Source organism: Convolutriloba macropyga, chromosome 13, assembly GCF_964194025.1.
Source record: "Convolutriloba macropyga chromosome 13, txConMacr16.3, whole genome shotgun sequence".
Taxonomy (NCBI): Eukaryota; Metazoa; Xenacoelomorpha; order Acoela; family Convolutidae; genus Convolutriloba; species Convolutriloba macropyga.
Window position 1 is genome coordinate 22,075,866 of NC_134480.1, and position 15,343 is coordinate 22,091,208.

A 15,343-nucleotide genomic window follows, 5' to 3' on the forward strand; every position below is an offset into this window, starting at 1 on the left:
TTATTTGCAATTGTGTCCATTTTATAACCAATGTGTGTTCCTCGTCCATCAGGAGTGCCCTTGAAACCAATAATGCTAGGAATTTCATCGCTTGGAAACGTAATTCCCTCGTATTTTCCAAAGACAATTTCAAATTTACCGGAACTTTTAATTTCTCTGAAAGAAAAATTTGGTAAACCAACAGTTCTTTTAATGGTAGCTAGCAACTGTGGCACAGTATCAAAAGTTCCTGGCATGAAAGCTAATCGCTCACCGTTGTATGGACGTGATATGACATTAGCTCCAGAGCTATTCCGTTGGTGCTGTTCTAAACCACTTAAACTGTAAGAAATTAGGACTCCGTTTGTGATGTGCTCTATTTTTGTTGGAAAAATAATTTCACTCAAAGCTACTCTCCAGTCTCCCGACAGTTGTATTTCATCATTGAAAAAATTCCTGAATGAAGCCAATGTGTTTTGATCGAAGATCTCCATCGAAGCGGAGGAGATTACATGTACCGTAAATTCATCTTCAAAACGGTTACTTGCCATTTTGCACAGGCGACTCTCGCACTAATTGGAGTTCGGGTTGATAGAAGTTTCCCTGAATAATTTCCTTATCGGTATCGATAAGAGAATACGTTGGAGGGTTCAATGTTGGGATAGACGAAATTTCAAAAATCCTCGTCTGTAAATGACTGTTTGTAACCTTTTCCAAACGTCTCCTCTTTTTTCACTATTCGTACAAGATCACCGACAAAGAATTTTGGTTTTTGAGAATATGTTGTATTCGCAATCAACGATACCAGTCGCGGAACGTCTTTTTTCGTGACCTTGTTTGGAGCAAGATTGATTGTTCGATTAACTCTAGAATTGATAGTTTTAACAAATGAATCCAGTTTATCTAGATATGAATAGGTCCACTTTTCTTCTAAGCATCTGTATATTATATTTTTGAGGGAACGTATATTTCTTTCAGCAAAAGCAGACTTTTTCTCACTGAACGTACTGTACAAATGAATTCCGCGTTTATTGCAGAGGGCTTTGAAAGCACCGAGGAACTCTGTACCATCATCGACCCAAACTTTTTTAGGTTGCTTATGTTTGATCATCTTTTTGAAAGCCTCTGCAGTTTCTGTAGCATATTCTGTTTTTAGTGGTTCAACTCTGAGATATCTTGACAGACAGTCAACTGCAACAAGAAGGTATTTTACACCACTGTTGTACTTTGCAAGTTTATCAACAAATGCTAGATCTACGGACCAGATCTCATTTAGGTCGTTAACAATTACTTTAAGCCTTGGAAATCTGAGGCGACGTGAACGATATTTGGTGAAGGATGGTTTCGTTTCCAGATACATTTTTACTTTTTTCATTGATAATTTACTCAAATTTTGCAGTCGTTTTGCGTTTCCAAATGACGCAGGTCCTTTTAAATGAAGGCTATCAAGTTTCTTCACATCATCTATAGAAAGCCCAGTCTTTTCTACTCGTGTCTTCGTCTGTCTTCTTTTTGCTCTCATCGACTTTTGGCTTTGCACTTTTTTCTTTTGTCTCAGATCTTCCTCTTGGTTGTTTTTGTTGCTGTTTCTTTTGTTTTCGAGTCGGTTGTTCTTCCTCTTCTTCGCTGTAAAACTCATCGAGAACTTTTTTTGCATGTGTATTGTAAACCAAGTGAGCTGCTATATCAAGTTCACTCAATATTTTGGAATACTTTTGCACGTCAATTTTTTTGGTAGGTTGTAAATTGTTCAAGAAATTTGTCACCTTCACTCCTTGAGGTTCATCTTCAATATGGAGAACATTATTCTCTTCACTAATAGAAACAGTATTGGAATCAAAAATTTTTTTCAGGATAATAGCAGCTCTTTTTGTTTTATTTTCATCCATTAATTTTAGTTCTAGCATTATTGAGTCAAACGCTGAATCCTTCCGTTTTTTCACTACAGGTTCGATTTCACTGTCATCACTCACAAATAATTCTGATTTTACGTCATCTGGATTACTTGTTCCATCACCGGTACTCCTTGTTCTTATGATACGTCTATCAGTGCTTGTGTCAGCATCTTTTTTTCCACTGCTCTGCTCAAAATTTGGATTAGATCTTTGTAGTAGCGATAACTGAGTGGCTTTTTGTTGATATATTGGATTATCAAAAATTTCTTCCTTGATTTGATTTTTTGATATGAACATCCTCTTGGGGATCAAAACAAATTCTTCTGTATGCATTATTTGACTTTTAAGTAAAGATAGCACGAGAAGGCTATTGCCTTGATAAGTTGTGATTTTTTCGTCAAAATAAATCGCTTTCTCTTCAGACTTGTTTCCTTTGATAATAACTGCTGAAATGAGTCCTCTTGATTTTTTAGTAACTGTTTGTTGACTGGAACATTGCCATTGATTACATTGAGCAAACACTCGCACAGAAAATTTATAAAACTATTTGGTGCTTCTTTGAGGAACTTTCTGAAATTACTATCAGACAGCTCGAGCATTTGCTTTAGCATACATAACTCTTTCTCTCTCTGTTAAATTAGTTATGACCGCTTTGGAGGAAGGTAGATAAAAAATGGTTGGACCTGGTTGTACAATATTTGAACAATAACGCAAGGAGTCTGAAGTTTTTGGATCCAAGTCGATGAGTAAGTGTCCAAAGGGTAATTTTGTTGCTAACTCGTAGCTTTCTTTTAAAAAACTTGTGTTGTTTAACTGTTTGCCAATATAGGTGATCTGCTGTATGTCTCTAGGTGATTTGAACAAAATGATGTGGGTTGTGTTGAGATCAATTGTTCTTGACCATTTACTCTGTTGGAATAAGTTATGTTTAACGTAAATGACGCTAATATTTCTATGACGTCCAGCAGTTGCGAGTTTAGAAAACTCTTTGTCATTGAAAATTTCCTCGCAAGAATCGTCAAAAACAAGCAGACAGTTTTCCAGCTGTGAAATGAACTCAAATCCAGAAAACTTTGTGAAAAAATGTTCAAGTTACGCTCTATAGAGCTGAACTTTGGTTGCTCGTGTTGATAGAAGTAGTAAATAGATTTAAATTTTGGGTAAAAAGTGTTTCTCAGTAGCATTTGGAATATAAGCTCAGTTTTACCACAGCATGATGGCCCACAAACAGCCATGAATAATCTATCGCTTGTTGAAATTATCTTGTTCATAGCTTCGGATTTGGAAGCGCGTAGCCAACTGTGCATGAAAGCAATGAAAACCAAAATGTTGACTCTTCACAATCAAGATGGAAAAACACAAGTTTGATCAAGGACACACCAATAAGAAACAGTATTATTACGATTTGAGTAAAATACACTACTTCTGATCGTGGTAGTCTAGAGCTACAAAATTTCCATGAGCGTCTCTCTTGATTCTCTTCATTGAAAACTAAATCATTCAAACCTATTCCAGCAGGGGAATCTATCTGATCTTCTTTATCACTCATTTTAAAAGACGCTTTGATCAAAAATGAATTAAAACATCAGTTTTTTTGTGTTAGCTCATTATTTTGTTAGTAACTCTCTCAACCATAAAAAATTCATATGTAGTATATCTAGAGTCTTTGTCTTCTTTCTTGTAAGTCACTTTGTAGTTCGATTGCATGCCACAATCCTTTGCGTAGTAGACAATTGACTCCACGTTTCCTTTGCTGACTACCTGCTTGATTTCATCAGGGAGACTTTCGTCGTCCAGGCTCACTTGAACTGGGGTTGGCGACTTGTGCATAGGTAAAGGGGTTAGTTTCAGTCTTTTCATTTTCTCTTGTAAAGACATGGTACATTTGAAAGTATTCAAGCAGTGAAAGATATTTCTTCAGTGTCTCAATCTCCGATAAGTTGCAAATAATCTGTTGTTTCCTCAGAATGGATTGCCCACGTGATTCTACTTTATCTTCTCTGACCAAAGATAAATTTATTTGATTATCATTCGTTATGCAACTGCATACTGTCAAACTTGGAGATAAATTCACTTGAAGAACTGAAGGAGCTACCTTCTCCACTCGACGGCTCATTGGCGGGGAATGTTAGCCAATAGAAATACAACTGTGCTTTTCTTTTAGCGCAATGTCTTTTTTTTGTTTCTCAGGCAAGTAAAGAGAGTGTAGAGCACAAGTAAAATGTTTAATTGGGGTATTAATTTCCTCAACTTTAGGGCATGAAAGGGTATCCAAATCTATCACTTCTTTCTGTAAAAGTGTTTGCAGTGATTCAGTTTTCTCTTTCCCTTTAGCATAAAACTTTCCTGAAGGAAATCGAAGTTTAATTGCAATAAAAATTTGAGATATAAACCAGTAAGGATAATTGCCACTATTCCACGACAAACCGTGTAAGAACCTACTAACCCACTGATGAGATTTTCACTCACTAGCGGATAGTGAGTTGTAAGAAACTGGTGGAAGGAACAAGATTGTGTCTGTGTAGTTGTTTGAGCAAATCGATAACTCCTTAATTATAAAACCCGATTTCTTATGACGAAAACCTTCAAAATCTAAGACAACAACTTCTGGCTTTAACATTCCAGCAAAGTAAATAGGTTTCGTTTAAATGTTTTCACGAAGAGGCAAAACATTAATCCAGTCATGTGACCAATGTAGGCGTTTGTGATTGGACACGGTAAAACGTAAGAATAACCAGGACCTTTCTGACTGTGCTCTGCAGTAAAACCCGAGGCGTCATGAAGTATTGCATGTAATCGAAGGAATTTATATGACTTAAGGTATTTGTCTAGTGAAGAGTTGTCTATACCTATAAGACCACCATATGGTCTCAACTTGAGAACAATTTCAAGGTTGGTGTCTGGGTCCAAATAAAGACATGCTGCCAAAAAATATACAAACCGCTCACTGTATTCCGGATAGTCTAGTTTTATTTGATCATAAATTTCATGAATATTTTTCAAATCTACCGTTGCAATTGTTGTCATGCTGATTTGCAAATGATAAAATGAAATAATGAACTTAACTTCGTTGCTTTTTCATATAAGAAAAAAAGTCAATTTAACAAAATTGTTTTTTTAGAAAGTTTTTGACTTCTATTTTTATGTAGACTAATTCAAAGAAAATAAAAGTCAACAAAAAACCATTTTTGAGTGCCCCTTCATAGCGCAAAATCCATTTCAGACCATTTTAGGACTCCAAAAAAATTTGAAAATTTTTTTCAAAAAATTCGAAATTTTTATGTTTCGACCCCTATACTACTTAGGTGAAAAAAGTGAAGTCAACAAAAAATCACTTTTGAGTGCTCTTTCATAGCGCAAAATCCATTTCAGACCATTTTAGGACTCCAAAAAATTTTTAAAATTTTTTTCAAAAAATTCAAGAAATTTTTATGTTTTGAACCCCATACTTCATAGGTGAAAAAAAGTGAAGTCAACAAAAAATCACTTTTGAGTGCTCTTTCATAGCGCAAAATCCATTTCAGACAATTTTAGGACTTTGAAAAACTTTGAAACTTTTTCGAAAAAATTTTTGAAAATTTTTCTCAATCGCGCACAAAACATGAATTCAAAACCACCAAAACCCAATTCCCAAGTTTCAATTTACATGAACCTTCAAAATGAAATAGCTGAAAAGTATAGTAATTTGCCTTACACTCTGAAAAAATTACAAGATTTCACTTTTTCAGAGATAAAATTTCTTGTAGGGGGGGGGTCCGGACCCCCCCCCCCCCCCCCCCCTACAAGCACTAGGCAACTTACTATACTACTCATGAATTACCGATCACCTAACTTGTTAGCGTCTGATTAACTCTACGAAAATCTGAAAGTGGCGAACCGGTGCTTTGATCATTAGACTACAAAAGTTTGTTAATTCACAATGGATTACTTAGCTCATGTTTCAGATCTGCTCATCGGGAGAAACTAGTTTCTAGTTTTTAATATTAACTTAGACAGCTGCTAGAGTTCATTGAGAAGCAGTAATTTGCAAATTATTTCCAAACCAAACAGTCCCTGACATAGTCCAATGAAAGCAGACAAAATAGTCAATATACTCTACAAACAATTACCGAACACAATCTATCAATTAACTTCTTCAATGCATTCTTTTTAATAGATATAGATTAAGATTAACCAGAAAATTTGGTTAAGAATGTTTAATATGGTGTGCTTTAATCCGTTAATATTTGTTCAATGGCATCCAGTCTTATGAGTAACTCTAGAAGTTTATTTGTTATTTTGTGTGCATGTGTTTAATTCTGTTTAGTTGGGACTGCTTGGTCTGCTTTCTTGGAACTTTTTTGACTGGGACTGTTTTTGTCTAGAATTATTTTTGCTTTTTAGGACTTTTGTCTAAGTGTTTTGCTTTTTGTGACTGTTTTGTCGGGGACTATTTGGTCTGGCACTCTTCACCGTTACCTAGATATATCATGGATAAGTTATGCACTTGTTTTTAGCCCAGCCGGAGTATATTAAAATGAAATGGTCTATTTGCTGAGGCCAAATGAAATGGTCTATTTGCTGAGGCTAAATTTTAAAATGCTAATTGCTTGTGTCTCCTTTCCAGTTCAAAGTAATTTTGTGTGAGTTAATTTTGTTAGCGGCTTTTTTTACTAAGTTTGCTCAAAATGAACTTTTAAAAATTAACTCAGGGTATACATAGTTAAAGGCAATAAACACGTCTGCTAACAATTCTAATCGTGTAGCTAGGCATAATCTGTCGATCCAACTATTCTTTAATCGTAACATCAAGGCAACCTAATTTCGTAATGATTAAGCCCACAAATCAACCTGCATCGAAACGGCAAATCTAGCAAGTTCTTCAAGTCAATCCACGTGCTGTCAACAATCGAATTTTTCCCAGAAACCAAAAAATATTCGGCTAAACGAACGATTTTGAGTCATATTTGAAGTTATATGTAATGGAATATTAGCTTTGCAATTTCTCAGAAGTGTAAAATGCATTTTGAATTAAAAGCTTTGAAATAAAAGAAAAAAAGCTTTATTGTACGCAAAAAAAATCTATTGATACAATTTATTCGTTTCAATTTACGTAGTTACCTTACCCGGTTGAAGATTTTAGCAGAACCAGGACCAGCTTAGCGAGCAAAAGGACGAGCAATCGGGACGACTTGGGTACGACGGTGGAGCTAGCGAAGTTGTCGGAACCGTACTGAAGTTCTTCAAGCTGAAGTGAGATAGTAACCCGTAGGGTTACTTTCTTCAAATATTCAAACTAAATAACTAATTTTGAGGTGCTGCTCCGCAGGTGTCTGGCATTTAGATCTACGTTCAGATCAGGTACATGCACTTTAAGCATGCGATGCCGAATTGGGCTGGCATGGAGCTGCTTACAATGGTCAACGCCATCGATTCACGGAATTGCTGTTGCTTGGTTACCAAGGAAAAATTTAGCCGTTAGAGAGCTTAAATCAGACTGGTCGGCACTAGTAGAGATGCGTTCAATGCACATTCGACATTATCGGCGATGCGACTTGTACCAAGGACCATGTAAAGTACTCTTAATATTGATAACCAACTTCTCCCAGAAGCCGCATTGGTGTGGCGCGCTGTGAAGATTGAACCCCCAACTGATGCCTGTATGCTGTCGAAGGTAAGCTGTGCTGTTTATGATATTCCACTCCAGTGCTCACGAAGTTCGTTTTCGGCTCTCATGATGTTCGTACCATTCACTCACCAAATCATAGCTGGCTTACTCCGGCGGGATAAGAACCGCTCGACTCACATTACACAAGAACTAGCGACGATGGACGGAAAGACTTCAAAATAGACAGTACGAGTAGTGAGACACGTGGAGAAAAATTCACACCTCTTGTGAGTCTAATGAGCGGTAACGAAGAATGGGCCAACATAATCCGCACTGTTTTGGAAATCAATGGCGGCTGTCTTCCAGCAATCTGTGTGGTATGTTTTGTTTTTGACTTGTTTTTATAGTTTTCCCCATTACTATTTCTGATAAAAAGTTGTGTAGTCAAAATAATGAACCAACCCATATTAGCAGCAAACTTCCTTGTTTCGCCTTAGTTTGAACAAAACTCTGACTTTAATTGGACGCAAGCGCTCATTGAATGGACGCAGGCGCTCATTGATCTCGCTAGATGTCTGTCAGCCGTCTTGTTAGGCTCTGAAAACCATCATAAATGCAAAAGCATCACAAATGCGGTTTGTGAAAATTATTTTGTTCACCTGGGAAATTGAAAATTGTCAGAATTTGGGATGTTCTTAGTTTTCTGCAATATACTGCTCTAAAGCCGTTTTCATTTTTGTCAGTGGGTTATTTTTAGTATGCTGAGTAACGTAGAAAGCTAGATCACTAAGAAAACTAGATAAAACTAAACCGGCCGAACGAAAGAAGTTATCAACCATTTAGCTCTTTGTTTCTTAGTCCTTTTCATCTAATCAGGCTAGCTGAAAATCGTGACTGTCAATGTTTATCTCTTGACGCCTCTGACTTTTAGCTTTTTGGGGTTTCTGCCTCTACCTCTTTTGAACTTCGGTCCTTTCACACTGATGTTTGGGCCTTCCCCTCCGCTAGCTGCTGCGGGTGACGAGGTTCCCAAAAGTGGGGCATCAATCACGTCATCATCAGCACCTTCGTTTACCTGACAATCAGAGTAAATTTGTTTGTGACATGTCAAATATAACCTGCAGACTGCCGAGTGTAGCTGTGCAAGAACCTTGCGTGCCGGAGATTTCAGATAAAACATACAAAAATAAATTGAGGGAGATATGGATGCGGCTTACAAAACTATTTATAAATCACATCAATTTATAACAAAAAACTGAGTGCTTGTTGAAATTGTTGCAAGGAATCACTGGCTGTCTTCATAACACAAATGAGTTTCTACCACGTGAAATTAATTTTCATACTTTGTAATAGCAGAAGTCATTAGAGAGAAAAAGATGTCAATAATAACGTCACTAGCGCAAAAGCCACAAATGTAAAAAAATTGTGCAAAATATTTGACTCAGCTTTTCTGGGTGAGCAAACGGACAATAAGTCAAGTGTCCTATGATGGAGCAAAATCATAGCACAAGTCCTGAATTACAAGTCAAACAATTGTCTTCGACCAAACAAAAAACCAGACCTGACCTACAAATAAGTATGAATCGACTTTGAAAATTAATTATGGAAACAGAAAAACGTCAAATTGCCACATGTCAACAGAAACAAGAGGTTTTGCTCAAACACTATTTTCCTCACTCTACTTTAAAAGTAAGGGGAAGAACGTTTAGACCGCGCAACCTTTAATTTTGGGGTTATACATTGTTTTCACGTGATTAAAATCAAATTTGACTTCAAAAATCGGAGTGTGGACAGATCGCGAGCACATTACAGAACAATATCTCAGGAGAAAACAGCGTGGATACTTGGGAAATGGTTTGAAGTAAAACTCAAGTTGGAAAACTCAAGAAATGAAAAGTGAATTCTGATTTTTTTCAAAAACTCAAAAAGTTGTGACGCGAAAACAGTTATTACCAACGGACAATATGTTCTTGAAAGAACGCCAGAGAAAACAATCAACAAAAGATCCAACTTTGATAGTATTTTTAATGAAAATTCTCCGAATCTTGCTGCATACATACAACGCCACAATAATTTACTGATAATTGAACATTAGTTAAACCATTTTAATTGAAAACGACGGCAAGTAATAAATCATCAAGAAAAATTGTACGGTCGAAACCTCAATGAGGAGCAAAAATCATAAATTCGGTCAGAAACTTTGATAGATAAAAACGGGAATAAATTTGACTTATTCATCAAGAGCAACCTAAAAATGATATTATACTGTAATTATACTCCAACCATCAAAATTTTCAAAAAATTAACCAAACGTTAATTGCATCACAAGACGCTTCGTAGATGAAAAGGCAGTTTAAAGCAGGAAACTTTATTTCACTTAAAATTGAAGAATTGAAGTGTGAAAAAGTCTCAAAAAATCACAGACTGTTCTAGAACAAAAACGATAACTTGAAAAAATTGCACAAGAAAAAGACCAACATGTTTACAATAAGTGCTTCAAGCTTCAAAGGCTCGAGAGCAATTAAAAATATCCCCGAAGAACATTGGTTTGATGTTAAAAGTATGTTCTCGTGTTCAATAATTTGGATGTCACAAAAATTTCAAGTAGTGAAACTGATCTGGCGTTGACTTGATTTTCACCGTTCAATTAGACGTCCAAAATGCAAAATTTTATTTTTTTTTGCTACAAAAGAATTGCGAAGAAAACTTAATAATTACAAAATCTTATATTTCTTTCTGAGATAAAGAACGAACTTTTTTGTGAATTCGGTATCCCAGCCCAGTAGCCTGCTGACTGGCTGTTTGATATTTGAGGAATCTCTTCAGATTTCGACTGAAGAAACCATCTTCTTTCGGCTCACTGCCCTCTTGTTCTTCTTCATCTTGTATCTCAGAAGATGGATTCCCATTGCTGATAAGTGCAGCATTCTCGTGTTCTTTGCTAAAATAGAAAAACTATTCAAGTCTGTGTACTTGGAAAATGCTTACAACAACAAAGGAGGGATCATTTATTTACAATTTCGCAGACTTGATACACCTTGATAAGACATGTATGATCTTGACATCTCATGCAAAACTTGAGACAACAACATTTCTTGATCAATTTATATGAGATCTTGGTAAGATCGTGTCAAGATAAACCAACAAAAATTCTTGATAGCTCTTGAAAAATCTTTATAAAATTTTGATGGCATTTTTTTTGTTTTTTGTTGCCTCATTACTTTTGTCACGGTAAATTTTTAGGTATAAGAATTTTTGCAAATTTTCCCAGTTGTTTCTTAAAAAACAGCAGCTGTCATAAAAAAACACTTTTCAAGATCACAAATGAAAAAAAAATGAAGTGAAATAATTTCAATTTTCAAACTGATACGCCTAGAAAAATTGTTAATTAAAAAAAAGATGCGACATTACATCTGCAAGAGCTGCACAACTTTTTTGTTTGTTTCTTGCGGATCAATATCATTATTTTGTTTTATGTCTAGAAGCAAGCTCAGATGTTGGCTGATATAGTAACCGTAGCTGAATTTCCCCCATTTCGTTATAATTATTGATAAATCATTATAATTTTTGCTTAATCTTATAAACTCGTACTATATTTTGTTTAAAGGTGCTTTTTAAATTTTGCAACTTGCTTTATCTCGCCAACTCATGGTTGATCTTTTTGTTTATGTTGCCACATAATGTTGTTTATTTGGTACCCATGCAAAGATCTTGCAAGTTCGTAAAAATCTTGATGTTTCTATAGCAACCCAGAATGAGCTGCGTGACCCCTGCTAGCTCTGATCTGACCAATATGGTCGCCCGCGATGGTAAAACGCGACTCCTCCACACGTTCTGACAAGACTGCGTAAGGTCTGGAAATTCAGGGCAGATTCTGCACCGTTTTAATAGATAGTTTGACCATAGCGTGAGCGTGATCTAGTGTCTAGAAAGGTTTGTGGTATGATCTGGATAGCCTTAAAAAATACATTTTCAGAGTCTGAAGAATCTGCTCAGAACCAACCAGAAAACGGCTTATCACCAAAAAATGAAATGTTAATAACCCTTGATGTTGCTGTTTTTTAAAAAGCGTTTTCTAATTTTTCTAGTTGAACATCCAGTACCAGGCTTAGTACTGAGCTTTGTAATTACTGTTGAGCTGGAAGTTCTGTTCGCTTGAATCAAATATGTGCGGCGCCACCAGTGTGCTACTCAAGTTGGACTGATCAGAGCCAATTTTGGTCTGGATGGCGTTGTGACCCCTGTGCGCGACGCAAGTGAGTCTAAACAGTGCTTGACAGTTTTAAAGTCTCATCTTGGGAAGTGATATTGTAAGATCTAATCTAGATTTAGCATGTTTTAGTGTTTTTCTTGTCAAGGTGCATCTTATTTCAATTTACGGAATAATTTTGGTGGCCCCAACAACATACAATCTGACAACCAATCTTTAGACTGACAAAGTCTCTCTGCTGAATTTTTGGTGGATTTCTTTGCATTGTATTCTGTGATTAGAGATCGTATTTAAACCAATGATTAATAACCACCTTGATTTGGGGAAAACGAAAAAAATAAAGGAAAAAACAAAAATAACTGAATTGTCTTATTTAAAAAAAGATTCTTATTTTGTGAGTTTCGGAACCTGTCTAAATAGCCTTTGTCTCATTAAAATTTCTTGAACCTAACATTGAGTTAGAAATTGAAAACCTCAAAATACGGTAGTTCTGGTCATTTGCTTTATAATTTAGAAACACGAAACGTTTTTTACACCTTCAAAATAAGTTACAGGGGTCAAAACCAGTAGTCAGTTGATCGTGTACAAGCTATGATCTACATAAGAAAACAATGAAAGCTGACTACTTTAAGTTTATGTCTGGCATTTTTTCAAAAAAAGAATCTCAATGTTTCTGTCTGATTCATTTTTGCAAAACAGTTCATAGGCATATGTCTTTGTTTTCGATTTGTTCCCCTATTGGATTGAACTGGTATTCATATAGAGATCCCGTATTGTTTGATCTGCAGCAATCCATTCCACTTCGATACTGAAAATAAACTAAGATTAGCAAATAGTCATCCATCGGAAGTGTAATGAAACGTCAAGTATATAACGGATATACAGTTACGAAAGCGAACTGCAAAAACAAAATATCCGGACAGATTTTGAACCGCTGAAACGAACTGGTCGGTGTAAAGCTTTCTTCGTCGTAACCGATTGGTAGACCAGCCGTTACATGCTTTGGTAACTGACAGAAATTAAAGACAACTTCATTTGTGAATAATCTGGAGAGTTTCTCATTATGGACCCCTCAGTTAGTGGTCACATAACCAACAGCCCCCCAGCATTCATGGTAATTAAACCATAATGAGAGCTATAATTTCCTGAGGGGCTAAAATGGGTACGACTCCAATTGGGCATACATTCGATTGCCAATTGGTTATTAAAATGACTTTTTGCTAATTAGAGATTACCTATATTATGGCTCTTCAGAAATTTGGCATATCAATTAAGTCTTTAGTAATTAATAAAAAACTCTTCAAACCATTATTGCGACTAATTGAAAAACATTTAAGCAATGAATAGTGACAAAAACTAGTTTTCTAAAACAGATGGTGTCAACGAAAAATACCCAAGGACAAAATACCCAACGTGACACATACTCAAAATATGGCATTTTTATCCTATTTTTGAAACCAGAAGATTTATTTAGCATGACGTTATCCAAGTGACATAACTTAGAATGTAGTAAAGTATATTTATTTTAAGACACTTGACCATGCATCAGCCCCAGAGGCCCATGAAACCTGAAAATAAACTATTACAACAGAGCATGGGATAAAATTATCCACGTAAGTCATATAACATACTTGTCATTCCAACCAAGTGCTCGTGTAATCGGACTATTGAGTGGAAAGATCAACGGAAATTAAATTGGGTACTTCAGCACTGTTTATATTGTCATGTAACCAAACAGATATTTTCCATAAGTGCTTCTATTTTTTTGTAATAGAAATTTTGCATTTAGCTTATTTCCTCAATCTTTTTGAAATGCAATTTTCAGTTTTGCCTCAATGCTAAATGATAAATTTGTTCTGGCAAAAAATAGGTTTTTCCTACCTTTCCATTTCTGCCTGGAGTTTTGTGTGTTGTATTTCTTTGGAGACTGTTCTTTGTCTGCAACATTCTACCACCAGTTGAAAACAAACTTCAAACACTGTCAGACAACTCTGAACAGAAAAAAACAGCCATGAACAGCAGGAGAAACAGCCAAGACAAATGGAACTAATTGACATTAATAATATTTTATTTGCAATATTTTTGTTGTTTCTGAAACCTGAGTTTTCTAATCTTTATACGAAGACTTCGGATTGCAACTTTGAATAAGTCCTTTGAATGAGCTCTTTATAGAACTTTGTTTATTTCATTTGTCTAGTAACCATACTCAATTTCAATCAGATAATTAACTCATTCCCGCTACTGCTGTTGTACTGACCCCAAAGAATTGAAAGAATACAGAGAGACATTCGCCCTTTGTGACCACATTGACCACAATCAGCAACACTGAAATAAACAAACTCATCACTACATAACGGTTTTAATGCTAAGTAAGTACTAAAAAAGATCAATTAACTAAACCATAATAGCAGTTCTGAAATTCAAAAGTTTACCAAATTTATGATGGACCTGCCGGGAAAATTAGTCGCCAAATCCAGTATTTGGCTAAACTTTCGGATCTTTACTATTTCAGGTCCCAGACAGTAATTTGCAAAAAAAATTGAAGCGATCTGTTTATACGCTAGAATTAACAAACAGTTAACAGTTTTAAATTTAGTTTCTTTTGTGATTGAAAAATTCTTCAACTAATAAAATTTTTACCAACTAGTTAGAATCGAGATCAAATTAGAATGTCTTTCTTATAAATGTTAACGAATATCAAATAAACATCAAAATTGAGAGTTAGTAATAAAGGGCACAATTTGCTTTTTGGATAAAAACTATGTTTAAAATTGTTTTCGACTTGTTTGTCCCATGGTAAGCCCTTTTCTTATTCTGAACAATTAAAATTACACAAAACAAAACAATTTGCGTGACAAATGGAAAAAAGTATGCACTTAAAGCTTTTTTCATTTTTTTTTGTACTGGAACACTGAACTTTTTTGTATTTTAATTAGCTCACAATGATGGATTCTGTAATTTGATGATTCAAACAATTCTGAATCAACTGGTGATTTTGTTTGTTTATGTTCAACTGAGTCTATGTTTTCAACTCAAACAAGCTTAAATTGAGGAAACGGTTGCAGTGTTGCCACTGACATTTTTCTTCAATTTTTTATTTCCTAAATTTATTTACTACAAGCGATCGATCTAAACATAGACAAATAGAATACTCAACTAACCCGATGACTAAATTTTGGCTAGTATCTTGAGGCAGCTCAAAAAATTTTCGTCGTCAATAAAACAAATTTAAGCTGGTTTTAATTTTGGAAATGAAAAATTTACAGAAGTCCTTTAGCAAAACTGATCAAACAAATTGCGGTTCAGAATGAGATCGTTTGAACAAACCGAGCATCAAAGTCAATTTAAATGAATGTAGATTAACAAGGTTAAAAACAGAAATATTTTTTTCGCTCCTTGCTGATGTGTGTGTGTGTGTGTGTGTGTGTGTGTGTGTGTGTGTGTGTGTGTGTGTGTGTGTGTGTGTGGTTTAGACGCCCAGAGTTCGTCTGGCGAGCGCCACTGCGCCGTTGAGTGCCTCAGTCAGCAATTCCAGTCTGGTTTGGCATGTGCCAAAAATTTCAAGTCGATCTTTGGCCGTGGCTGGGCAATCCAGCCAGTGTTCGAGGGTCTGAGGCTCTGATGTGCACAAGGGACACGTTGGGTCGACCGTGGGGTCTCACAGATTGGCAT

General features: G+C 35.7%; 2 protein-coding genes across 4 annotated transcripts in view; both read right to left on the reverse strand.

Moving 5' to 3' along the window:
- The window catches only part of LOC142351789 (putative ATP-dependent RNA helicase DDX46), a 513,331-nt gene that overhangs the window by 242,514 nt on the left and 255,474 nt on the right, over nt 1–15,343 (reverse strand). The gene's annotated exons all lie outside the window — the stretch shown is intronic.
- On the reverse strand, nt 8,186–14,015 carry LOC142351659 (uncharacterized). Its single transcript, XM_075403801.1, has 4 exons — nt 13,929–14,015; nt 13,553–13,662; nt 10,216–10,402; nt 8,186–8,536 (listed from the first exon to the last, which is right to left on the reverse strand). Exons 1-4 carry the CDS (start codon nt 14,013–14,015, stop codon nt 8,366–8,368), a joined length of 555 nt encoding a protein of 184 aa, XP_075259916.1. The 3' UTR covers nt 8,186–8,365.